This window comes from Vulpes lagopus, chromosome 11 (genome assembly GCF_018345385.1).
Source record: "Vulpes lagopus strain Blue_001 chromosome 11, ASM1834538v1, whole genome shotgun sequence".
Taxonomy (NCBI): domain Eukaryota; kingdom Metazoa; phylum Chordata; class Mammalia; order Carnivora; family Canidae; genus Vulpes; species Vulpes lagopus.
Genome location: NC_054834.1, coordinates 47,723,340 through 47,748,742, shown reverse-complemented (window position 1 = coordinate 47,748,742; position 25,403 = coordinate 47,723,340). Strand labels below are relative to the sequence as shown.

Below are 25,403 nucleotides of genomic sequence, written 5' to 3'. Positions count from 1 at the left end.
GAGCAGGTGACACGAAGCCCCCTCCAGTGCCTGCTCTCAGCCTGCTCTCAACAGGGGGAGTCAGGACAAGGTAGGGTTCGTGGCTCTTACCTCTCCGCACGTTGTTCCAGAGATGGTCTTTGCTGGCACACCTCTCAAACGCTTCAGGGAGCTTGACAGAGCCTGAGCAGATATACCAGAAGAGAATGCCGAAGGCATAGACATCGACCGAATTATCGTACTTTCCTGCAGTGAGAAAGGGTGACAGCAGTGAGCCAGGGACAGGGAGTGGCTACATCCATCCCCCATCTGCAGTGGCCTCCACGTGTTTTCTAGAGCTTTTAACATCCACTGTCTCCCCTAACAACCCAGGCAGGCAGGACTGTTTATAATGCCTTTTTTATTATACCCAAAACCATAGCCCTGAGAAAGCAGTGCTAGATGGCAGGACAGCCAAGGCTAGAGCCTGACAAAGGAGGAGGAGAAGCCTTTGATTTTGATAGAACAGCCAAGAAGATTCATCCTGAAAGGTCGGATTGGGAAATAAGGTTAGGAAACAGGTGGGTGGGGAGACTAGAACTGGAATATAAAGATCTTTAAAAGTTAGACAGAAAAGTCTGGAGTCAATGGACAGCAAGAAGTCCTTTATGTTTTAAGGCAAGAGGTGACACAAAGAACGTATTCTATTTTATTTTTTAAAGATTTTATTTATTTGACAGAGAGAGGATGAGCAGGGAGGAGAGGGAGAAGCAGACTCCCCAATGAGCCGGGAGCCTGACACAGGACTCGATCCAAGGTCCCCAGGATCATGACCTGAGCTGAAGGCAGATGCTTAACTAACTAAGCCACACAGGCACCCTGAGAAAGATTCTTCTGACAGCAATAGGACTGCAGAGAAACAATCAAGGGCAGTGAAATATGAAGTAGCCAAAACAAAACAAGAGCAGTAGGAATAGAAATTCTTTAAGAAGTAAATCTAGACAAAGAAAAACAATGAGCATGTGCTTAGCTGTATGGGTCCAACTAACCCCTAACCCTCACATGCTCAGCTCCGAGAAGGGCTGGGGGCAGACTTGTGCGTGAGGCTAGTGAGAGGAGGTTGCACAGATCGCTGATTCTAACTTTTCCCCACACTGACGAGGGGTCCGCTGAAGCCTTCTGATCTGCCTCAGCAATGCCCCCTAACCATCCCCCGCCCTCTCAGACTCAAGCCCTTGGGTCCTTGTCCAGTCCTTCTTTGCTGTCTGTCCTCAATGTCCAGTTAGTCACAGGATCCCGCCCACTCCTCCCCTGAGCTGATCTTGCACCTGGCACGCTTATTTTGTTTCAGTGCTACTAGCAGCCTGACCCTGGAGACAAGTACCACTGCTCCGCCTACCTTGGTTCCTGCCACTTGAACCCCCTCCACCTTCCGCTGCTAAGTGAACCTTCCATGAAGATGTTTTCATCCCTCACCTGCGCAAAAGTTCAAGTTCCTTACTGCTTCCACATCAAGCCTTCACTCCTCTGGGCGGATTTCGTCTCCAAACTTGTTTGCTGTTATTCCCAATGTAGATTTCTTTCCTGTTGTGCTTATTTTTATGCTGCAATTTTCCTCATATTTCCCTTTCCCCACCCTCCAGAATGTTCTCTCTCCTTCATGACACATGGTTAGATTCTAGAGCCAGAAAAACCTAGATTCCAATCCCAGCTCCATCATCTCTAGCTTAGGGTTTTGGGGTGGTTTTCTTTTTTCTTTTTTTTTTTTGGGGGGGGGGGTGGTTTTCTGACATTCACCAATCTGGACTTGACATTACACTGTGACGTAGGCATAAGAATGCATCACCATCACCACAGAAGTGCTGTGAAAAAGCATGCTCATACTGCCCAGTTCAAAGACCACACTTCATATGAGTTCCTCTCCCAAAGACCAATTTTTCCAGACCTGACTCAAGCTCTACCCAACATCTCACTTCTACCACAAAACTGTCAAACGTTTCAGCCTTCATGTATCGCTTGTCTGAATACCGACATCATGTTAGGTGACGCCTGTCTTAGCACCTCGTCACAGGCTGCCTTATGGCTGCTTCCTGATTACTTTACCTCCCTCAATGTATCTTTGTCGTCTACAGGTTCCTTAATGATCAGGGCCAACTCCTTGCATATGGAAGTCATTCAATCAGTACTTTATGATCAATTGGTTGATTATGGCAATTATGGTACAAACAGCTCAGAGAAACATCCAAAAGAAGACCTGGTGACTCCCGTGTGTGCTCTTCATTCTCCCCACTCTCCCTTTTTTACTTTTCCCCCTACACCTACCTTAGGTTTCCCTCCTCTGCTTGTCCCCTACCTGCCCCAGACCTGTTGGTAGTACTTGTGGATACAACTTAGCCCAAAGGGTAGCACTCAGGGTTAAAGTACGGAGCCCCACTGAAGCCCACTCCCTGCCCTGAGCTTACCTGTGAAAAGTTCAGGGGCCATATGGATTGGCGTCCCCACAATGCTGCCTGACATCATGGCCTCTGGCTTGCAGAATCCCAAGTCGGTGATCTTGGCACGGTTCTGCTTGTCCAGCTGCCAACAAAGCAGGGTGAGTCAACCTGCATCTAATCCTACACACAGCACTCAGTTTCATACACAAGCTCAGAAGCAGGCCTCCCTGTCTCCGGATTCATTCCCACTACCTATCTTCTCCCCAGACTGTAAGCAACCTGATGGCAGGGGCTGTCTTTTTCATCTTTGTATACCTCACACTTAGCGTAGTGCCTGGCACATCACAGAAGCTTAGTAAGTCTTGGAAGAATGAATATGTGAAGGACATAGAGTAAAGTATTTAAGTTCCTGATTATTCTCCTCTGACCTCCAGAACCCAGAGCAGAAAGTTGCTAAGGAAAAAACTGAGGACCTCCGGTCAGCTGAAGGAAGCTGCCTGAACTTCCTGCAGTCTCCTTTCCTAAAGGACCAAGAGAATAAATTTGTGCCTCATTTGACGACTGATAAGCCTCTCAGGTTTCAGCCTATGATTTTAGGACCATCTTCCCCTTCCCCCACACCGTTGTCAAGGAATTGCCAGAGACACCTCGATGATAATCCAATACAGTTCCAAGAGGAGTACATCGGAAGATTCTTCAGAATTGAGATACCAGGGCTGGTGGGTTCGTGACTACTTTCCCCTTTATGGTGCACTTACCCATCACAGCCCCCATCCAGCACCTCTGATCAAACCCTAAACAACAACCTGACCTGACCTGGAATCCTCAAAAATATCAACGTCACAAAAGCAAAAAAAAAAAAAAGGGTGGAGGGACTATTCTAAAGGACAGGTAAACATGACAACAAAGTACACTCTCTGATCCCTGGAGTGAACCCTGGATCGAAAAAGCAAACACATGAGCTGTGTCTGGGTAACTTGAAAATGTTAATATAAACTGTTAATATAAAAATTAATAGCATCATTATCAGTGTTATATTTCTTTGGTGTGATAATAGCATTTAATTACCCAGAAAAATGCCGTTTTTAGGAAATAGAAGCCCAAGTATTTAATGTGCTAACTGTAACTTACTTTCTATAGTTGAGTAAAAGAATGTGTGTGTATGTAAGAGAGAGAGAGAGAGAGAGAGAGAGACAAACCCAGGAGAAAGAGAACGTGAATCTGGATGAATGATAAGTATATGGGTCCATTGGACTACTCTGTTCCATAAGTTTACATTTTCCCAACAGTGTTGGGGAAAAAACCTTTAAGCAACATAAGCTCAGTCTATGACATGGCTTGATACTCCCCAAGCTTTACATCCAAGACGCCATCAATCCACTCCACTATCAACTCTGCTGCGTTCCTGGCAGGTATTTCCTGTGATCCAGCTCACATTTGGCAGACCCTGCAAAGGCCACTTAACCTACAGAGACAGGGTGTTATCTCAGGGAAACAGCTCTACTTACCAGGACATTTTTTAGCTTGATATCACGGTGGACAAGTCCCTGGCTGTGCAGGAAGCGGATCCCCTCCACCACATCTAGAGCTATCTGCAGACGGGTCTCCAGCGTCAGCCCAGCCTTAGGGAGAAAAAAGGGCTCACTCATCACTAACAGGACAACTCCTCAGCCCAACGTGCTTAAAGCAGCTAAGAGTTCCTTCTGCAGGGCACCGAGGGACAGTCTGCACTAGGGCACTCAGAGGACAAAGACAGAGAAGCAGGGGGAAGAAGGGAAGAGGACAGCAGTTAGGAGAAGGAAGCCGAGGTAAAGTGAGGAAGGACAAGCTGTGAGGCCAGATAACGCCTCTTCAGTGTTGCACTCAGGACAGCCGATGACACCCAAACATGACTAGAAGAGCTGCAGTCCAACAACTGAAGGCATGAGCTCATTTCCAATCCTGGAATAAACCCTGGAACTACTCTTGAGGCTCAAAGTAGTTCTAGGTCTTGGGTTAGGTTGTCTGGCTGGATCAGTCAGTAAAGCATATGACTCTTGATCTCAGGGTTGTGAGTTTGAGCCCCATGTTGGGTGTAGAGATTACTTAAAAAAATTTTTTTTAATTAAAAAAAAAAAAAAAAAGGATTCTAGGTCTCGAGCAGATTGACTTCCGCTGCGTTTTAAGCCTGGTTAGCCAAGGTGTGGTTTTACAGATTCAAATATCAAAGTCACTCATCTTACTTTCACCATGCCTTCAACTTAGGTCCTCTTGAATTCCAGAAAACTACTTCACTCATCCAAAGCTTAGCCCACTCATGGGAAAGCATCAGAAGGTGCTGAGCTTAACTCTTCTGAAATGAAGAGCTACTGGGAGAGTAATTTCCTCTAACCTATTAATTTCTCATGGTTCTTGCAATCATTTCTAGGGTTCCTGCCTTTTTTTTTTAAATAAAGATTTTATTTATTTATTCATGAGAGACACAGGCAGAGGGAGAAGCAGGCTCCCATGCAGGGAACCCGATGTGGGACTCGATCCTGGGTCTCCAGGATCACACCTCGGGCTGCAGGCAGCGCTAAACCGCTGCGCCACTGGGGCTGCCCGGGTTCCTGTCTTGTATCAGGAAGCTTCCATGTAAACTGGTATAAGACACATCAGTGAGAAGGGGCCTACCCAGATACTCTGGGGTTAGTTTCCCCAGCCCCAATCAGCTGCAGTGGAGGGACCAGACAAAGGAACATCTCCATGTCCCTAATGGTGGTTGCTATGGGTAAGGGAAACTCAACATCCCACTGAGGGTACTTCACTCAAAATCTTTCATGCATTTCAGCATTTCATGGTCTACAACAAAATCTGAATATGGAAATTCTTCATTTTGGTGTTCTAGAATTTGTTCTCAACATTTCCCTGCACATCATGCCCCCCTATTCCCAGACAGCTGCTCCAACAGGACTAGTATTCTTCAAATGCACTGGGCATTATGCTATTCCTTCCCCCCTGCTATGGTCTCTTCCTTCTACTTGCCCAAATTTTACCCATCAAGGTGGATTTATCAAACTCAAATACCAAATCTTCACAAAATAGTCACTGACTGCATGTCTCTTAAAAGTTTCTGGTGAATACATTTTCTTTAAAGTAAGCTCTATGCACAACATGGGGCCTGATCTCATGACCCCGAGATCAAGGGTTGCATGCTCTACAAACCAAGCCAGCCAGGGACCTCTGGCAATCACACTTTTTGATATCCCCTTACAGTGCTTTACACAGAGTCTTATACAAAGTAGTCACTAATAAACATTTATTGACTAAACAAAAACTGGCTTTATCCATCAAGAGCAAAAAAAGAAAGAAGAGCAAAGTTACAGAACTCATTTCTGCTCTTCTGAGTAGTCTAGATTTTTACTACCACCACAAGAATTTGTGTAAGTGATGAACTGGCAGTATTCTGGATGTAAACTGGAGCTAAAAATAGATTCTGAGAAATTTTTAAGGTTTTTTTGGAAAGTAGAGTAATAAGGCTTGATTTTTTCCAACACGGTCTTGTGAAAGCTAGAAGGTCTGGATAAACAAGAAAGGATGACAGGCCAGAGAGGAGCCTGTGGATCCGGCTGCTGGCTGCGCCTCGGCCCCTTGCCCCACCTCACCTTCAGCCCCGTGTAGAGGTCCCGGTGTAGCCGCTCCATGATGAGCAGCACGGCGATGCTTGAGCCGCCGCCATAGTTGTAGTCTATGACCGAGCCGTGCAGATCCACCAAGCGCTCGTGCTTCGGCAGAGACCTGGTGGCAACCAGAGAGGCCCAGCTGCAACACTCTGGCTCCAGCGTGCACAGCGCACCACCATGTGGGCGGGAGTTACCTGGAGCACACTCGGCCCAGGCCCAGAGGGAGGGCAAAGAGAATGGCCTCCCCAGCAAGGACGGAGAATTACGGAATCTAGAAATTGACAGCTCTTCTGGGCTAAGGAAGAAGTCCAATGGAAGTTAGAGTCTGAGAAATGAGGAGAGGGGAGAGGACGGCACAGACAGGGAAGGCCTGCAGGAGAGCACATTCCTGGGACCAACACAGAAGGATTGTCTACGACATCTTGGGACACAGGAATGGAGACATGAGGTGTGGTAGCTCTCTGTACAAAATTCCTACCAGGCTTCTGGCTTCTTCTCTGGATCTTTTCCCACAGACATGAAGGACAAGAGAACCTACCTCATGTAGTGAAACTCCAAAGCCAGGTCATTCCAGTGCTTCTCATCTGGGGGGACGACTGACTTGAGGGCACAAGGGAAGTGTCCTCCCCAGTTGTCACACAGGTATACCACACCGTACTGGCCCCGGCCCAGCTCCTGCCCTAGTTTCGGTTTACCTATAAAGTATGAAGACAGAGATAAGGCAGGAGGAATGCAAACTTGCTGGGCAACCTCCCTAAGATTCTCAGACACACGGGGAGTCTGGCTGCCTTGGTCAGTGGAACATGTGACTCTTTATCTTGGGGTTGTGGGTTCGAGCCCCATGCTGGGTGTAGAGATGGCTTAAAAATAAAATCTTGAAGACTGCATGTGAAAAATATACATAAAATGTCGTTAAAAAAAAAAAAGATTCTTAGACGTGGACCTAGGAGTAGAAAGTCATATTACGCAAGGGGCAAAAATTCTGATGCTACTGGAAAGGAGTAGGAAGTAACCTAACTGGGACGCCTGGGTGGCTCAGTAGTTGAGCGTCTGCCTTTGGTTCAGGGTATGATCCCAGGGTCCTGGGATTGAGTCCCAATCGGGCTCCCTGTGAGGAGCCTGCTTCTCCCTCTGTCTATGTCTCTGCCTCTTTTTCTGTGTCTCTCATGAAGAACTAAAAAAATCTTTAAAAAAATTAACCTAACTGATCTGATTTAAATAAACATCAGTCATGTTGTCCGAACTGTGTAATTAACAGGACCAAATAGACTTTAGGGATTCAAAAACACATGAGGGGATGCTGAGGCAGCTTTGCAAGGAAGCAGCTTTAGCCACTGGGATTCTCCAAGGTGAACATGAGAATGTCAGGTATCTAGAACCTTCTTCCCATTTACTTGGGAAAAACAAAGACTCACGATGTAGCAAGACATCCTGTAAAGAACGGCTTTCCAGAGAAAGGCGAGCCAGGCGTGGAGCGTGATCTTTCCGAACCTTCAACCACAGATCTTCTGTTTTCTCCAACCGACCTGAGTGGCCAGCTTCTAGCTGGGAGGGAAACAAAAAAAAGTCATGTGATTTATCAAGTCCCCAGTTTGGCTTCCTCACCTATTATATGAAGTAATAACAACTGCTTCCTAAGGGTAACCGTGAGTTACACAAGATGTCCTAACATGGCTCAGAGACTGGTACACAGTTGAGATCTCAGGAAATAATAGCTGTTTGTCCTGGATGTAAAACCATATCTCCACACCCTCCCCTCTACATATGTACACACATACACACCTGCACACACATACACCGAGGGGACAAGCAGATGTCACATAGTTGCTAATCTAGTATGAAAGTTACAAAATCATCCCTTCCTTTGACTCGTTCTTAAAATACTAAGCAACTTAAATAAAATTCCTACTCCTTTATTTTCATTCCGCACTCAGTGAAATGGGGACAAATTAACTGAGTTTCCCTCCATGTTCCCTGGAGGTAGAAAATCTCCACATGAAAATGTATTTTTCTTTAAAGATTTTATTTATTTATTTGAGAGAGAGAGAGCATGTGCACACAAGCAGCGGGAGCAGCAGGCAGAAGGAGAGGGAAAAGCAGGCTCTCTGTGGAGCAGGGAACCCAATGCAGGGCTGTATCCCAGGACCCTGGGATCATGACCTGAGCTGAAGGCAGATGCTTAATCGACTGAGCCACCCAGGTGCCCTGAAAAATGTACTGATGAAACTTTTTGTAACATAATATTATCATTTAACAGACAGGAAGAAAATATACTGATGATTTTATAGAAATTATCAAGAGCAGTGGGCAAAATATTCCCCACCGGATAGGTTCTTCTCTCTCTTCCCACATACCCACCTGCCTCAAGGAGGCTGCAAAAGCCTCGTGAGAACTGTTGAGCCGAGTTCGGAACTGGCTGCAGATGCTCTTGGCTAACTTGGAGGCACTAAGGCTCTCGATGGCTTCTTGGGCTACCTTCCTCTTCCACTCCAGCGTGATGGCAGGTGGGCTTACCCACGTGATGCGCTGGATGATCTGCAGGATGAAGTCAGGGAAAACACTCATGGGTGGGAGACAGGAGCCACCAAAAAGAACCAACACCCTTCCTTGAGGGGCTAGCCACATATTAGGAGTAGGCCATTAAGAAAGGAGCCACGTGAAGGCCAAGACTCATCATTCAGGGCTCAGGCCAAGGGAAAGCATCAAAGAACACTAGGCCTAGTCTACATGCTCACAAACCCTCATGACTACGGTCAGTGCCGGGGCGGGGGGGGGGGGGGCGGTGTGCTGATAATTCCCTTTCTGAACTCAGCATGGAATAAGAGTCACATCAAATTCCAGAAAAGAAACCACACAAATGGCCTCTGGCAACAACGCCTGGTTCTGAGAAAACATTTAGGTTGGGGAAAAGAAAGACTATGAAGAAGCTAGTGAAGGAGGGTCTTATGGCTGCATAAAATTTCATTTAAATGCATCACTTTAATCATTAAAGGGGCAGTGTTCCTAATTATTTCAGAACAGGCATAACCAGAACTCTCCTAAGAAGCAAAACCAGGACAAATGGCCACCCTACACCAACCGAATGTCCTACACACCAGTCGTTATTGGAGTGACCAAGGTTCATGTAAGCCAAGTGGGGGCGGAAAATGTCTAATAAGCTCCACCTGTTTGATTTGCTCCCACAGCATCCTTGTAACCGAGGACCCTGAGTGAAATGTAACTTCAACGTGATAGGCGGCATTTAAGATCTGAAAGACAACATACAAAAGAAAATCAGTATGCCCTGGGTAGAATGGCCGATTAAAAAATCTGATAAATAATATTTACTTAAAGCACAGAGCCCAGTTTCAAGGTTGCCAAATACATCCTTCCATAAATGTGCAGAGTCAATGCAGGTTGATCATCCATTTTGTCTCTTTGGGCCCCTTTATTCGATCTGCACCATCCTGCATATTGCCTTAACTGCAATTTTGCAGTTCACCAGCACCTGTGACAGGCAGTCGTCATGCGATGGGAAAACCAAATAAAATTCAAACTCAGTGGGCAAAAAGGTGGAAGGGAAATTCCTGGCTAAACTGGGGTTGGGCTTACGTGCGGGTTCTATTTCATGTGCTATCTGTGACATGGTGTCTTAGCCAGTCTTCCAGTACCTGTTTGAGATAATTACTGGTGATGTGAATGGAGACATCCTGGGACTTCTCCAGGCTCTGCAGACAGCGTTCCAGGGTGCCCACGAAGCTCTCGCGCAGGTAATCCACCGAGCTGATCAGCTTGTTGGCCACAGCCTGATTGAGCCGAGAGATGATGAGCTCCTGGATCTGCCGGATGCAGCACTTGAGTTCTCTGGTGCCCACTGCCTCTCCGTTCTCAGGGACGATGACATCTACGGGGGCAAAGAAAGAAGCCAGTGGGCTGTGAGGGGAAGGAAGGGCAGGCACTCAGAATAAAGGCCTCTCCCAATCAAAGCCAAGGAGCCACCATGATGATGGCTATAAACACAGAGCTGGCTGACAAATGCTGACCCTCAGCGTGATCGGGGGCCACATGGTCCTCTACTACTCAGGGCATCTAAGAGTACTGAGAAGGAACAGCTGCATCTAGAATGAGCCTATTGATTTTGTCAGCTTTTATGTCACATTTATAGCACAGTAGGAACATTTATTGAGTGCAGACTATTAGAAAGGCACCATAATAATTTCATGTATGTAATCAAATTTAATCCTCACAACATTGTCAGATGGGGGTTACTGGTCATATTTCATAGGTCAGGAAACAGCCTCAAAGAGAGGACAGAGGGGGCACTGGAAAGGAGATGGTATAGTTAGGAAGTAATACAACTAGCATTTGAACCCAAAGCCATGGACTGCAGAGCCTTGGATCTTTGTAACATTTCACACTATGGAAAAATTCAAGAGTCAGGGATTCAATGCCAATCAATTATTAAATAAAAAGTAAAACTGAAATGTCGTTACCACCCTGCTACCTCCAAGAATTAGAAATCTGTTCTGCAAAGTCAAAGGACAGAACTAAGGGAAGATCAATTACCTGCAAAAACCCCACTTCGAGAAAGGCACTCTCATGTCTACTGTGGGAATTTAAATTAGTGCTGCCTCTTTGTAGGAAATCTCATAATATCTATCAAAAAAATTTTGTTTAATCAAACAACTAACAAAAATATCTACATACTCTTTGACCTAACTAATCTGCTTCTAAGAATTGTTTTTCTAGAAATATACCTGCACAAGTCCCAAAGATATGTATGTAAATGATAATGCAGTAGAGTTTGTAATAGCAAAAAAGAAAAAAGAAAGAAAGAGCCTAAATGTACATCAATAGGGGTATAGTTAAATAAAACCAGGTGCATCTATTAGAAGATAAATCCATATGTACATTTTTGGGAAGATCTCTAACCTATGAGTTCAGTGAAAAAGCAAAGGGCAGATAAGCATATGAAGGAAAACTAAGTGGCTGGAGGACAGTATCTTTATACCTCTAAGTGAAGTACTATGTATGTAGATATTATCTTTTAAAAAATGCATTTTCTAGAGTATATATGTAATATAGCTGGCATGCACACATTACCTTTAAGATTTGTATTTATTTATTTGAGAGAGAGAGAGGGAATGTGCACACACATGCATGCAAGCACAGGAGCAGGGGGAGGGGCAGAGGGAGAGGGATAACCAGACTCACTGCCAAGCGGGGAACCTGCCATGGGGCTCTATCCCAGAACCCTGAGATCACAACCTGAACTGAAGTCAGACACTTAACCAATTGAGACACGCAGGAGCCCCCAGCATTACCTTTATTTTAAAACAAAAACCAGGGACACCTGTGTGGCTCAGTAGGCTAAGCATCTGCCTTTGGCTCAGGTCATGATCCTGGAGTCCTGGGATGAAGACCCATATTGGGCGCCCTGTTTAACGGGGAGTCTGCTTCTCCCTCTGCTCCTCACCTGACTCATGCTCTCTCTCTCTTTCTCCCCCTCAAATAAATAAATACAATCTTTTAAAAAATAGTAAAACAAAAACCAGTACCAGAAATCTGGCTTCTTAGGCTATGTGGTAGCTCTCTTCTAAATCTACTTATCATTGCCTCAAGGATCCCCAGAGAGAACTTAGAACAAGGTGAAGAAGCAGACATGGAAGTCCTAATACACAGCTAAGTAGGAAAGTGACTTCGCAAATCCACCATGTAGTTAACCGGGCCAGACGTTTGATCTATTTGTTCTCAGCTCCCCCCCACCACATCTGTGAAACTAACTACTGCATCCCAGGCCCCAGACATGGTACACCTGGTACATAATAAACTACCAAATATTTCACAGTCTGTCCAACCTACCTGCTGGCCCACCCTTTATCACATGCACTGTGATGCCGGCGCTGGTGCTCCAGCATCTTAAGTTGGTCAGAAGGCTTCTTAGATCACTGCAAGTCTTCCCCACAGTGGGAATTCACCAAAGAGTTCTCTCTGCTCATCTTTAGAAAGACCTCTAAGAAATAAGGCATCCTGTGCCTGCTCAAGTGGACTCTGCTTCCTCTGTGACGCTGCCATACACCATCATTCACACGCTCATTCACACTCCAAAGAGGTGGTGTACAGAAACTCTCTGTTACCTGTTCTGAGAAGATGATAAACCAGATCCTGTTCTCCTACATCTCCAGGATTTTATTTTATTAAGATTTTATTTATTTATTTATTTATTTATTTATTTATTTATTTATGATAGAGAAAGAGAGAGAGAGGGACAGAGACACAGGCAGAGGGAGAAGCAGGCTCCATGTTGGGAGCCCGACGCGGAACTCGATCCCGGGACTCCAGGATGGCGCACTGGGCCAAAGGCAGGCGCTAAACCGCTGAGCCACCCAGGGATCCCGATCTCCAGGATTTTAGATGCCAGTCAGAAGAACATAAATAATTGTAATAAAAGAAAATGAAATACACCAGAAATTTCAGGTATGCGTGAAATGTGGTGGGAGTTCAGATGGATGCGATCACTATTAGCTAAGAAAACTAAAGACACCTTCAGGAAAAATGCTATTTAGAAGAGGCCTTGAAGGGTAGGAGAATTTAGAAATTCACAAATAAAAGACCTTTTGGGTTTAGAGCAGGACAGGAGCAAGCAGCTGGAGGACAGCAAGCAGTCCAGAGCTACTGAAATCGGAATTTGCGGAAGGTGCCCAGGGGGAAACAGGACTGGGAAAGCTGCGCAGGGCTAGGCTGTGGAAGATCTGTAACACTAGGCTAAGAAGTCCCAACTTAGTCTTAGGAACAGGGAGCCAATGCAGAGGAGGTGGAGAAAGGAGAGAAAGATGTCTGGGAGAGCAATACATAATAGCAGTTCAGGCTGACCAAAGAGGAGAGGGGACCAGAATAGCAAAGGCAGATATGAAATATGAAAGACAATGCATATCGGCTGCTGACGGGATGCGGGCACAAGGGACAGCTAAGAGTCGGAGACCACACTGAAGTGCTGAAACTGGTTACCAGGAGGATGGTAGTGGCAGTGCCTGGGAACACAGTCAGAGGCAATAAAGCACGGAAATTCAGAGTCTGGGCTCAGGATCAGACCGTTAGTTTCAAACTCTCCTTTACTTTTCAGTAGCTGTGACCTTGAGCAAATTACTTAACCTGCCTAAGCCTCAGTTCTCTCATCAAGAAGACGGCAATATGCAGAATCCACATAGGGGACTGAAGAAAAAACTGATGCTAGATCCCATGTGAGAAATTGTGACTAATCGGTCTGGAGTGCTTCGGGGGGTGATCGCAAACATCTCAATTTTCAAAGCCTCCCAGGAGATTTGGATGTACAGCCATGAGTGAGAACCTCAAGGGTAACTTGCAAACCACATCACTTTAATTAATAGGTGGTAGGGCTAATGTTCCTGCAGGGAGGTTTATAGAGCAATCAGTATACAAAGTCAGCCACATCTAAACTTCAGCCCTAAAAGACCCGACTAATCATTTTGGCCCAGTTTTGTTAATAGCCATTCATAAGGGGTGCCTGGATGGCTCAGTCAGTTGGGACCTGCCTTCATCTCAGGTCATGATCCCATGGTCCTGGGATCGAACCTTGTGTCGGGCTCCCTACTCTGTGGGGAGCCTGCTTCTCCCTCTCCCTCTGCCTACCACTCTGCCTGCTTGTGCTCTCTCTCTACTCAAATGAATAAGATCTTAAAAACAAAAACAAAAAAACAGCCATTCATGAAGAATGGGACTGAAAAGATGACTTTGGGAAATACTCCTAAGCTGGGTTTCAGGAGCAGCCTGAAAAAAAGAACCATCACACACACACAAAAAGAACCAATAAGGAAGCATGGGCCATGCCAAAGGTTAAAGCCAAGGTTAAAGCATGACTTAGTAACATTTTCCAGCTCCATGAAGTTCAAGGGGATACAGATACAAACTAGAGATTAAAGACCGCTATTAGGATGAACTTACCAGAAGTTGGACTACCAACCCCAGGAAGGAACAACAGTGGAATCTTCCAGGAAGGCCTCTGGCTAAGTGATTTAAGGTGGGCTCCTACTAATGAAGTTAGGCTTATGAGATTCTCCTGAGTTTCCTTCAGAATTAATGAGACTCGATTTCCAGCTAGAAAAGGGTTAAAGAATCCTGTGGTCCAAGCAGCCCACACCAAGCTCTCTGGGACCTACCTTTAAATTCCATGTTGGCAGCATCATCCAGAAGTTCCTCCTTCATGGTGTTAAGCGTCTCAACAATCATGTCCTTCATTTCCTCCTGCTTTCGGTTGGCAATATTCATCAATGATTCATACAATTCATTTTCCTTTTTTCGAGTATACTCCAGACGTTTGGGAGTGATCTGCAGGTCCCGCTGCATGTCAAAGGCCTGGTTAATAAAGATGTCGAGGCAGTGGCAGTGCACCCGGTTCAGGGCCTTGGCTGCGTCCACCAGATGAGTCTGTAGCACCTGGTGAGAAAATGTGCTCAAGTGTCTCAGTTTCTCACCCTGCTCCACCAACATGCTCTGAGCTTTAGTGTCTTGGCCAGGGACCCCACAGTTGCAGTGACTGCTGCTCAGATAGCCCAGGTCCATCAGCTGGTGATGGAGGGGTGATCTTTCATTCTCTGTTCTTCTGGTAGATGAGGCAATGATCTCCGAGCCCAGCTTCGGCACTTTGAAAAAGAATATGGGAAAGGAGAAATACTTTCGGATTTCCTGAAGTTCTTGCTCATCTCTCTCAGACAGTTCGTCTTTGTGGAGTGCATAGGTTATCACAGGCAAGAAATCATTCACCAAGTCACCCAGAACATCCACTGCAGGCCGGAGGCCTTGGCACGGTGCTACCACAATGTCCACATCCTGGAAGGGGAAGGGAGGTTCATATCAGCACTTCCAGGTCAGAACCAATCCAGGGCCTCCCCAAAGTCCCACACTGAGACCAAAATCCAGATCTGTGACTAGGCAGTGGGGCTTCAGTTTGCCCCAATCACTTGTTGCCTCCTTCCTGGGTTCCCAACACTCCCTGCTGCAGCCTAAGAGGCAGACACTCATCTAGAGAGAGTGAGAAAAAAGTCCGTAGAAAGGATGGCAGTCTCTTTAGTCATTTCAGATAAAAAGACTTGAGTCCCAGGCTTCCTTTGTGTTTGGGAACGCACTGATGCCCTCAGATGAAGGGGTAAGACAAACAATGGAATGAGAAAGAATGGATGTGGGAATGATCAGATCGGGATTGAGGCTGCCTGGAACATTCCTCCCATTCTCATCTTTGCTCATACTCCCAGCCACATTTCTAAGGTGGCTAATTCCCAAGCAATCTTCCAATCTCCCTGTGTACACTTGTCACACCCTTAGTCTTTCCTAGTACACAATCTCAAGCACTTTCTATTTCTCCTTTCCTTAATGTTCAACACATTTAGGGATGCCTGGGTGGCTCAGCGGTTGAGCATCCGCCTTCAGCTCAGGGCATGATCCTGGAGTCCCTGGACTGAATCCCACGTCGGGCTCCCTGCATGGAGCCTGTCTCTCTCTCTCTCTCTCTCTCTCATGAATAAACAAAAACTTTTAAAAAAATGTTCAACACATTTATAAAATTATTTAAAACCCATTTTTCAGGGCGCCTAGGCAGCTCAGTTAACCAGACACTGGTTAAGTGTCTGCCTTTGGCTCAGGTCATGATCCCGGGGTCCTGGGACGGAGTCCCAGGTTGGGTTCCCTGCTTGGCGGGGAGCCTGCTTCTCCCTCTCCCTCTGCCTGCTTGTGCTGTCTCTCTTTCCCTCTCATTCTCTGTCAAATAAATAAAATCTTTAATAAATGAACAAACAAATAAATAAATAGTCATTCTCTCATTCTCTGTCAAATAAATAAAATCTTTAATAAATGAACAAACAAATAAATAAATAGTCATTTTTTCCCCAATACCCTGTCAATGCTTTTGAGGGCAGGGACCATGTCTACCTTATTAACTGTGGTAAACTCCAGTGCTTAACACACAGTCCTCAATATTGTTGAATCAATCAAGCAACAAACTAAGCCAGGTTTGCCAAACATTATTACCGTCCTATTCTAAAGGTTTGAAGGTATCCCAAAGTCTTAGCCACCTAAGTCTTGGTAATATAGTACCTTTATTTTCATGATCACTTGGTATGACAGAGACTAAGGTTTGCCCATCCAATACTTAGCCTCTGCATTATCAGGAAGGCAATGGCCTTTACAGACAAGGCTGAAAATAAGGTGGGCTTTCAGGAAAGCCTTTTCTCTTTTCTTTCTTTCTTTTTTTTTTTAAGATTGTATTTATTTATTTGACAGACAGAGCATGCACAAGCTGGGGGTAGTGGGTAGAGCCAGAGGGAGAGGGAAAAGAAAGAAGGCTCCTGGCTGAGCAAGGAGCCTGACTGCAGGGCTTGATCAGTGGACCCCCAGAGCTACTTCACTATCCTAGCTTCAGACTTCTTTCATGTGTGGGGGGGTGGGGGGTGGAATTAACTTCTATCTTGTTTAAGCAAGCCCACTTTTCTGATTGTCTGTTACATATGACCAAACCCAATCATAACTGTTATAGCCAAGATCCTAAAGTGAGTTTCAAGTATGATTTTTGGTTTAGAAACAAACCTCTACAGGTCATTTTATAGCCAATAGTTTTTACTTTGTGTTCTACTTCTTTCCTGAGGATCTTGAGGCACTTAAAGAGCATATGGTTCTATCCACTGCATAGGTTGTTTATCTATATCTTTGAAATAGTCTACTCTGCCTGGCATTCCAGACCTAAAGGTCAATTTGGAAACTCATGCCTGTATCACCATTGTATGCACACCAAGTGGGATGTCTTTAGGGATCTACAAACTCAAAATCAATCCTCCACAGAATTCAAGCACATTTTACAGAGCTATAAAAGAATTTAACACAAACTGTCAAAATTGTGTCCTTAACATTTATCAGATGTTGAAAATGTACTTATTTAAAATGTAAAACATATGCAATTATTTCTTTTCTTTCAGACTCATATTGTTTTCATTCTTTTAGTATTTTTTATGAAAAAAAATTTATTTTATTTTTTTTAAAGATTTATTTTTTTTTTTATTTATGATAGACATAGAGAGAGAGAGAGAGAGAGAGAGAGAGGCAGAGACACAGGAGGAGGGAGAAGCAGGCTCCATGCCGGGAGCCCGATGCGGGACTCGATCCCAGGACTCCAGGATCGCGCCCCGGGCCAAAGGCAGGCGCTAAACCGCTGAGCCACCTAGGGATCCCCCCTCAAAAAAATTTAAATAAAAACCTAGGACCTTTTCCTTTTTGATCTCCTTCCCTAGATAAGTAAGAAAGGCTGGGAAATGCCAGCCTATTGTTTCATGTACCGTGTGTGTGTGTGTGTGTGTGTGTGTGTGTGTGTGTGTGAGAGAGAGAGAGAGAGAGAGAGAGAGAGTCTCCCATCCCCAAAAAAGCTTTAGAAAGATCTCTTTTTCCCCAATAAAGAACCAGTAAGTTTAATTCTAAGGTAGATCACTTGTTATTTGGCTGGCCACTCTGAACTTCCCAAAGCTAAAAGTGCTTTTAGGATCTGATCATCTCTAATTTGAGCTAAAGATCCAGCTACTTTCCATCCAAGACTAGGCCAAGAAGAAATCTGCTGTTTCATCTAAGCCTTGAATTGCATGAAATGTTTTCTGGTTGGTAGACAAGTCTGACACTCATCCCACTGTTCAAAACAAACCTCCTTTCACTACCCTGAGTCACACTGCTAGAGTATGAATCACTTCATGAGGCATATTCAAAAAGTGGGTAAGAACTTTTAAGGCTTAGAGTAGAACACGCAATTGCCTAAATTCCAATGTTATAATACATATAATAATTTGATAAAGACTAGGGGAGAATCCTAAAAAATGAAACATTACAGTAAGGTAGAGAACTATAGGTGAAAATGTTTTTTAAAATATTTATTTTAAAGTTGCAAACCAGGGCACTTGGATGGCTCAGTTGATTAAGCCTCTGCCTTCAGTTTAGTTCATAATCTCAGGGTCCTGGGATCAAGCCCCGCACTGGGGCTCCGTCTGCTTCTTTCTTTCCCTCTGCCTCCTCCTTACAACTCATGCGCGCAAGCTCTCTCTCTCTCTCAAATAAAATCTTTAAAAACAAAAATAAATAAGTAAAGTTGCAAACCATTTTTAAAGATATAAACCGGGACGCCTGGGTGGCTCAGTGGTTGAACGTCTGCCTTTGGCTCAGGGCATGATCCCAGGGGTCCAGGGATTGAGTCCCCATCGGCCTCCCAGTGAGGAGCCTGCTTCTCCCTTTGCCTATGTCTCTGCCTCTGTGTGTCTCTCATGAATAAATAAAGAAAAACTTAAAAAATACATATATAAATCAATCTAATTTATTACAGGAATATCAAGAGAAGAAAGCCTAAATAAGCAAACCAAAATAAGAGGTATTTTCTAAATAGAAAATTGTCAGGAATAATTTTGTTTGCTTGTTTATAACAGATTTCCTTAAAATTCTTTTTTTAATGTTTTATTTATTTATTTGAAACAGAGAGTGAGAGAAAAAAAGCAGGAGTCAGGGGGCAGAAGGAGAAGCAGGCTCCTCACTGATCACAGAGCCTGAAGTGAGGCTCAATCCCAGGATCTCGGGATCACGACCTGAGCTGAAGACAGACAATCAACTGAACCACCCAGGCACCTCAATTTTCTTAAAATTCTAAAATAAATTTCTAGGTTTTCTTCAAAGAACCATTTTGTGTGCACAAACACCAAAAGCTGTGGGGTCCACTTGCAGAACCAATATCCTTCCTAGGAGACTGCTGCTTTATTTGCTCACAGGTACAAATTCACTTAAGAAAGGAACAGGAAGCGCCTGGTGGCTCAGCCAGTTAAGTGTCTGCTTTTGGATCAGATTATGATCCTGGGGTCCTGGGATCAAGCCTTGCACTGGGCGCCAGCCTCGCACTAGGCTCCCTGCTCAGTGGGGAGTCTGCTTCTCCCTCTTCCTCTACTGCTCCCCATTTGCGCTCCCTTGCTCCCTCTGTCAAATAAGTAAATTAAAATCTTTAAAATAAATAAATTAACAAAAATGGATTGAGGGCTTTCTAATGGTAGGTACTGTTCGATATACTGGCACCTAGAAAGAACTTGTCCACTCCTAAATGTATCTTGTACTAAACAAAAATGGATAGAAAACAATACCATGCTTGTTCTTCTCCATTCCCCAGTGAATTAATGTGTGCAGTTGGTCTCACCGTGCTGATGACCGTGAGCACTGGGAGCCAGGCAGAAAGAGCCTCCTGCCTGACATCCTGGCAGCAGTACAAACCAGACTGGAATGTGCTATGTGATTCGGTGACACTTGGGGTGAAGGATGACTCATCCCTGACAGTTATAAACAAAAAGGGAAGCCAGCACTGTCTCCTGGAGACAAGGAGTGAAAAAGTAACAATTAATATAGAGAGGATGAGCCAGGCCTGTTCTGGGCCCTATTATGGCCACCTGAGAGGGAGGCCTGACCTTGGACGGTTTTGTAAAAGGCTATTGGCCATCGTAGCACCTAGAATGGTGCTTGGCACTGTGTAAGCATCCAAGAAATACGTGTGGAATGAATGGATGAATAAATGACACCTTCACTACCTGCTCAAAACCATTTTCAATACTCATATGTAAAACTTCCTATCTTTCAACCCATATCCCACACACTTAGCTACAACTGCTGTTTGCCTCCTCCTCCAAGAATAAAGTGGTGAATAAGCATTTTGCTCCTAACTGACTCAGGGAAAAAGAATCTCAGGGAATAAGAGTATCCCCAGAATTCCCAGTGGGAGTCACAGTGAACTCCTAAAGAGATTTCTCTCATAGAATGCATTCTGCACAAATCTATGGAACCTACAGAGGTTGGTGTGTCAATCATCAATTTTCTCAGAAAAGATTAAGAGAATGAACAGAAAGGAGATTGTTACTCTGCAAACACTAGAACTGCCCTCTTAGGTTTTGTCTTTGATATAAAATGACATTGCCAAGAAGAAATCGCTTGATCGCTGAAGAAGCCTGACCACTTCCTAAAACACTGGCTCTTATGGCTCATGGCACGTCCCTGAAATTCAGTTCTGGCCAAGGACAAGTATATAAACTGATGGTTAAACATACGACTGCCAGGAGATCAGGCAGGTCACAAAGGTCTTTACTTACTCTACAGTTCTGAAGCTTTGGGTTGACAACACACAGAAAAGAAGTACACAACTACATAATATAGCCGTGCCCTTGCTCAGCAACTGACCACGTCGCACATGACCTCAATCCCTGTCCTCTAGTCTACCTACCTTTACTGTCCATTCTCCTCCCGTGCCATTCTCATGGGGCAGTTGAGATGTTTTTCCTGTTTGTTTTTACACAGGTTGATTTTTCTTCATTTTTACATGGTTCCCAGAAGGATTACTCTCAAGTACTAATTACATATGAAGGAAAATATGTCTCTGTTCTTGTTACACTGTAGAAAATACTTGGCTCACTACATATTGAATAGCCTCTATGTGATCTACCTTGTGGGTATTTGAACATCCAGTACACAGAGATACAGATGAAAGCAGGAATCTGAAGCTTTATTCTTGTCACTTACTAGATTCATCAAAGCAGAGACAAAGTGGTAAATGGAGAAGAGAGAAGGAGGATGGGAAAACTTTACCTTTTAACCATATGACTTTTGTCTTATTTACCTTTTAATAACATCTTTCTCTTCTTTCATTACAAAGAACTTCATAATGAATGACGAAGAACTTTGACTCTAACTAGAGCAGAACAGTAATGATAGCTAAGTTGGAACCAGAAGGACTTAGGACTGACGAAAAGGAAGGGATGGCTAACCATCCTAACCCCCATGGCTGTTAGGGAAGGGATGGGTGACTGAGAGAGGGATAAATTCTCTTCTCAAGGATGCTGATTAATACAGTCAAAGGGTGGAGGGAGTGGCACCTGGGTGGCTCAGTCATTTAAGAGTCTGCCTTCTGCTCGGGTCATGATCCAAGGGTCCTGGAATCGAATCCCGCATCAGGCTCCTGACTCAGCAGGAAGTCTGTTTCTCCCTCTCCCTTTGCCTACAGCTCCCCCTGCTTGTGTACTCTCTCTGTCTCAGATAAATAAAATCTTTTTTAAAAACGGGGGGGGGGGGGGGGGGGGGGGAGGAGGAAGCTGGCTTATTCTGTGACAGACACTGTGCTACATCCTCACACCAGTCCTAGAAGATATGGATTGCTCCCCCACCTTGCAAAAGAGGGAACCAGCCCAGTCACACCGTCAGTTAAATGACAAGCCAGGATGTACATCCAGGTCCACTAGACTATAAAGAGATGTTTTAACAGTTACTGAAGGTCCATGTGTGTCAAGAATTGTCTGGGTTGATGTTGGCAGGTTCTGAAAGATTGAATAAAGGAAGGACAAGATGACTTTCGGGATCCTGACAATCCTAGTATTCTAGATGAAGAAATATATCCTACAAAGGAAAGGCTCTGCCATGAGGCAATCCTGCAGGGACTGATTGAGATACCATGAAAGAAGTCCAAAAGAGAACAATAGCCCAAACAACAGTTTCTGCCTGTTGACAGTATTTTCAGGCCTTGAGTCTCTGAATTCCCTACCCCTACCATCCTTGATTCAAGGTGAAACACACACAGATCTTTGAGGTGGTGAAAACAGGGAAGCCTCTGGGTGTAAGAAAGAGATAGATGGGACCCCAGAAACAACACAAGAGAGGAAGATTAAGACTATAACCTCTAAAAAAAAAAAAAAAAAAAAAAAGACTATAACCTCTGCCAGATTTTCTCCCCAAGAGCTAACCTTGGGAGGCCACAAATGAATCACTGGTGGTAAACTGAAAAAACACAGCCTCAGATTCAAGCTGTCCTTTTTTTTTTTTTTTTTTTTTTTAAGATTATATATTTTTTTATTCATGAGAGACAGCGAAAGGCAGAGACATAAGCAGAGGGAGAAGCAGGTCCCCTGCAGGGAGCTGACATGGGACTGGATCCCAGGTCTCCAAGTTCACACCCTGGGCTGAAGGCGGTGCTAAACCAGCTAAATCACTGAGCAACCCAGGCTGCCCCAAGCTGTTCTTTTTTACTTTTATTTTAGTGAGCAGACGGATTTAAAACAACAACAACAAAACTTGCCTCTAAACCATCAACCTCCTTAATAGAGAAATTAACCTGCAACATACGCAGATACGCAGGATGCTTATATTCTACTACATCTGTTAGTATGTGTTCAGGGAGAGCCAAGAGAGATGTTAAATATGAAGGGTACAGGCTCACTGCCTAGAAGGAATTTATAATTTCGCATTTGCCTGAACTTCCAATACCCTTTTTTAACATAACACTTTAGCTCCCCTTTCTCTTTGCCCCGTATAATCACAGTTTCTTTACTGTAATTGTATTTCAAGAGTGCCATTCTCCATCATATACATATTACCCCAACTCTGGGTCTTTTCCCTTGGAAGGGCCATTTTTTTACCCAATTCCATATACTATCTCCTCTTAAAGGTTATCTTCTTGCCTCAAGGACCTTCACACAGCCTTCTTTCCGCCTTTTTACCAATCAACTGTTATCTTTCAATCTAGAGACATTCAAGATAAGATATGGTATCTAACTAAGGTGAACAACACACAACAGATTTAGTTTTATAGGCACCATCATAAATGCCAATGAATAGATAAAAATTGAGAGAGGCTAGTTTTCTAGCAACAATGTTGAGTAAATTTGGGGGTTAAAGTCTTGCATAAACCTTTGTCATTTTTAAGTAAAATCCTTTACAACAATTTTGGGTTGTGAAAGTATTAATGGCTGAGAACTTAGAAGTACCAATGTCTGTATGATATTAAAAATAGATTATTTCCATTGCCAGTTATTGACTGACTGAGGGTACTAGGGTTATAATGTAATTTTTTTTTTAAGATTTTATTTATTCATGAGAGACACACAGAGAGAGAAGCAGGCTCCATGCAGGGAGCCTGACACGGTACTCGATCCCGGGTCTCCAGGATCATGCCCCTGGCTAAAGGTGGCGCTAAACCGCTGAGCCACCTTGGCTGCCCAGTACTGAGGGTTATAAAGAGAAAACTTTACTATTCCAACTAGTTAGAGTTAAAAATAAAATTTACTTGCAAGTCATCAGACTGACTTGCAAACATGACAGTCTACCTCAGTTTTCTCAAAGATACCCCATCAGACATCATTCTGAGCAAAGAGTCATGTCAGCATGTGGCAGTCTGGCTGCCAGGTGACATGTACATCTGTCCAAAGGGTGGAGATAAACAGGCCAGCAGAACAACTGACAGCTCTGTAAGTTAACACAAGTGAAACACCACAGGCAGGCTACAGGAGTGCCCCCTCATACTGCAAACGTTTCATCATCTTAGCTCCTTGATACTCCCTTTTCTTATGGGTGTTCATGGGAAAAATACACACACACACATATCAGACTGAGGCAACTTAAAGCAGACACTCGTGTTCCACTGGACTCCTAAGAAGGGGTGGTAGTAAACATGCCAGGTAGGGGGTAGGGGAAGTATATATATGTGGAGACAGACCTAGTAAGTCTGGTCAATGGTGAAATGTGCTGCCAGTTGGAAAATTACTATGTTTCCACATGAAATGAGGTTACAGAAACTAACAGTGTGATGGTGTTCCTCTGCCGTTGAATTATGAACTGAAAATCTCAGGAGACCCAGAGCTAAAAAGCTGGGAATACCGAGCACTGTGGGTCCACATGGGTTAGCCTATTCTGGAACACACTGAAACTGGCTAATTTATGAGGACTTTAAAGCACCGTATGAGAAGAATGACCATTGTATAAGGGGGTAGTGGGAAACTCTGCTTTGATAATCTGACAGTTGAAAATGAACATCTCATTTCCCCTAATTCAGTCTTGGTTTCCTTGAGCTAAGTTTTCCTTTCTTTACCACCCTCTTTGCAAACCAAATGCAATGTCTGTTTAGAGCTATCTCACTGGTCCTAAATATAGCTGGAATTAAACAAAAAGATCTTTTTCACTGACACAAAAATCTTCAAAATTAGCTAGGAAGAGCCCCTGGCTGTGAGCCCCCAGCACTGAGGCCCATGAGTGTAATGAAGACAGGAGCCTGACTGTAGTGGGAGAGCAGGGCCTGAGCTCCACAAAGGCTACTCAGGCTTCCCTGAGGCCTGGCATCAAGGGGTTCCAAACTTAGAACCGTTGGGGCCCGTTGCTATTTCTACATCAAAACCACTGGAGAATAAAGCAGATGCGGGAAATATTGGCTAAGGAAGTCTCAAAAACCACATGAAACAGAACATAAGAGGCTAGAGAATTCCTCAAGACAAGAGAAGAATATTCCTCAAGAAAGAAAATATGTATTTCAGCTGTACAGAGAGAAAGCTGATCTGGTATACTGACTTCCCAACCAAGTAGCCTCCTCAACCAGGAGCTCAGTGCAGTGCTTCACACACTTCAGGAGCAGGCCGGGGGAGCTCTCCCCGGTGAGCTGTGTGCTCAGATGTGCGCCTGGGGAACAGCTCTCCTTCTCCTGCCTTGCACTTGCTCCAATTGCCTCAATTCATGGAACAAAAGTAAATGAGCATTAAAAATTAAAACCAATAAAATGAAGGGACCCAGAGAAATCAATCAAGTGATGTGCTTCTCCTGCACATGGCTTTGTTCACATTCCAAGATTGTTTTTTAAAAGGCAAGAAAAGGAAGAACCACCACCCAACCTATAGCAAGCAGTCAGGAAAGCTACTAACAGTGTTTTTTAAGCAGTAACACAGAATGTAGCAGCTACGATCATTTTTTAAAAATGAAATAAAATAAAATAGACAATAGTGTGTTTTATAAAAAGTAAAAGTATTGTTTCATGAAATGTTATTTTTTTTTTAATTTTTATTTATTTATGATAGTCACACACACAGAGAGAGGCAGAGACATAGGCAGAGGGAGAAGCAGGCTCCATGCACCAGGAGCCCGACGTGGGATTCGATCCCAGGTCTCCAGGATCGCACCCTGGGCCAAAGACAGGCGCCAAACCGCTGCGCCACCCAGGGATCCCTGAAATGTTATTTTTTTTTTTTAATTTTTATTTATTTATGATAGTCACAGAGAGAGAGAGAGAGAGAGAGAGAGAGAGGCAGAGACACAGGCAGAGGGAGAAGCAGGCTCCATGCACCGGGAGCCCGATGTGGGATTCGATCCCGGGTCTCCAGGATCGCGCCCTGGGCCAAAGGCAGGCGCCAAACCGCTGCGCCACCCAGGGATCCCCCTGAAATGTTATTTTAATGTGTATTGTATATTGTATATATGTACTAGATCCTGTTAGAAAATATTATTTCTTACACTGAATGAAATCATACGTACATATACATACATATATATATGTATATATATATATATATAAATACAC

At 44.3% G+C, this 25,403-nt stretch overlaps 1 protein-coding gene across 1 annotated transcript in view; it reads right to left on the bottom strand.

Annotated features, from left to right (window-relative positions):
- DSTYK (dual serine/threonine and tyrosine protein kinase) overlaps positions 1-25,403 on the bottom strand; it is a 51,397-nt gene that overhangs the window by 4,740 nt on the left and 21,254 nt on the right. The window contains exons 3-12 of the mRNA XM_041721906.1: positions 14,191-14,860; positions 9,685-9,917; positions 9,199-9,282; positions 8,393-8,569; positions 7,450-7,579; positions 6,573-6,729; positions 6,017-6,149; positions 3,902-4,015; positions 2,421-2,535; positions 91-225 (exon numbers count right to left, since the gene is read on the bottom strand). Of these exons, the coding sequence (XP_041577840.1) occupies positions 91-225; positions 2,421-2,535; positions 3,902-4,015; positions 6,017-6,149; positions 6,573-6,729; positions 7,450-7,579; positions 8,393-8,569; positions 9,199-9,282; positions 9,685-9,917; positions 14,191-14,860 (1,948 nt within the window). The remainder of the gene's footprint in view (positions 1-90; positions 226-2,420; positions 2,536-3,901; positions 4,016-6,016; positions 6,150-6,572; positions 6,730-7,449; positions 7,580-8,392; positions 8,570-9,198; positions 9,283-9,684; positions 9,918-14,190; positions 14,861-25,403) is intronic.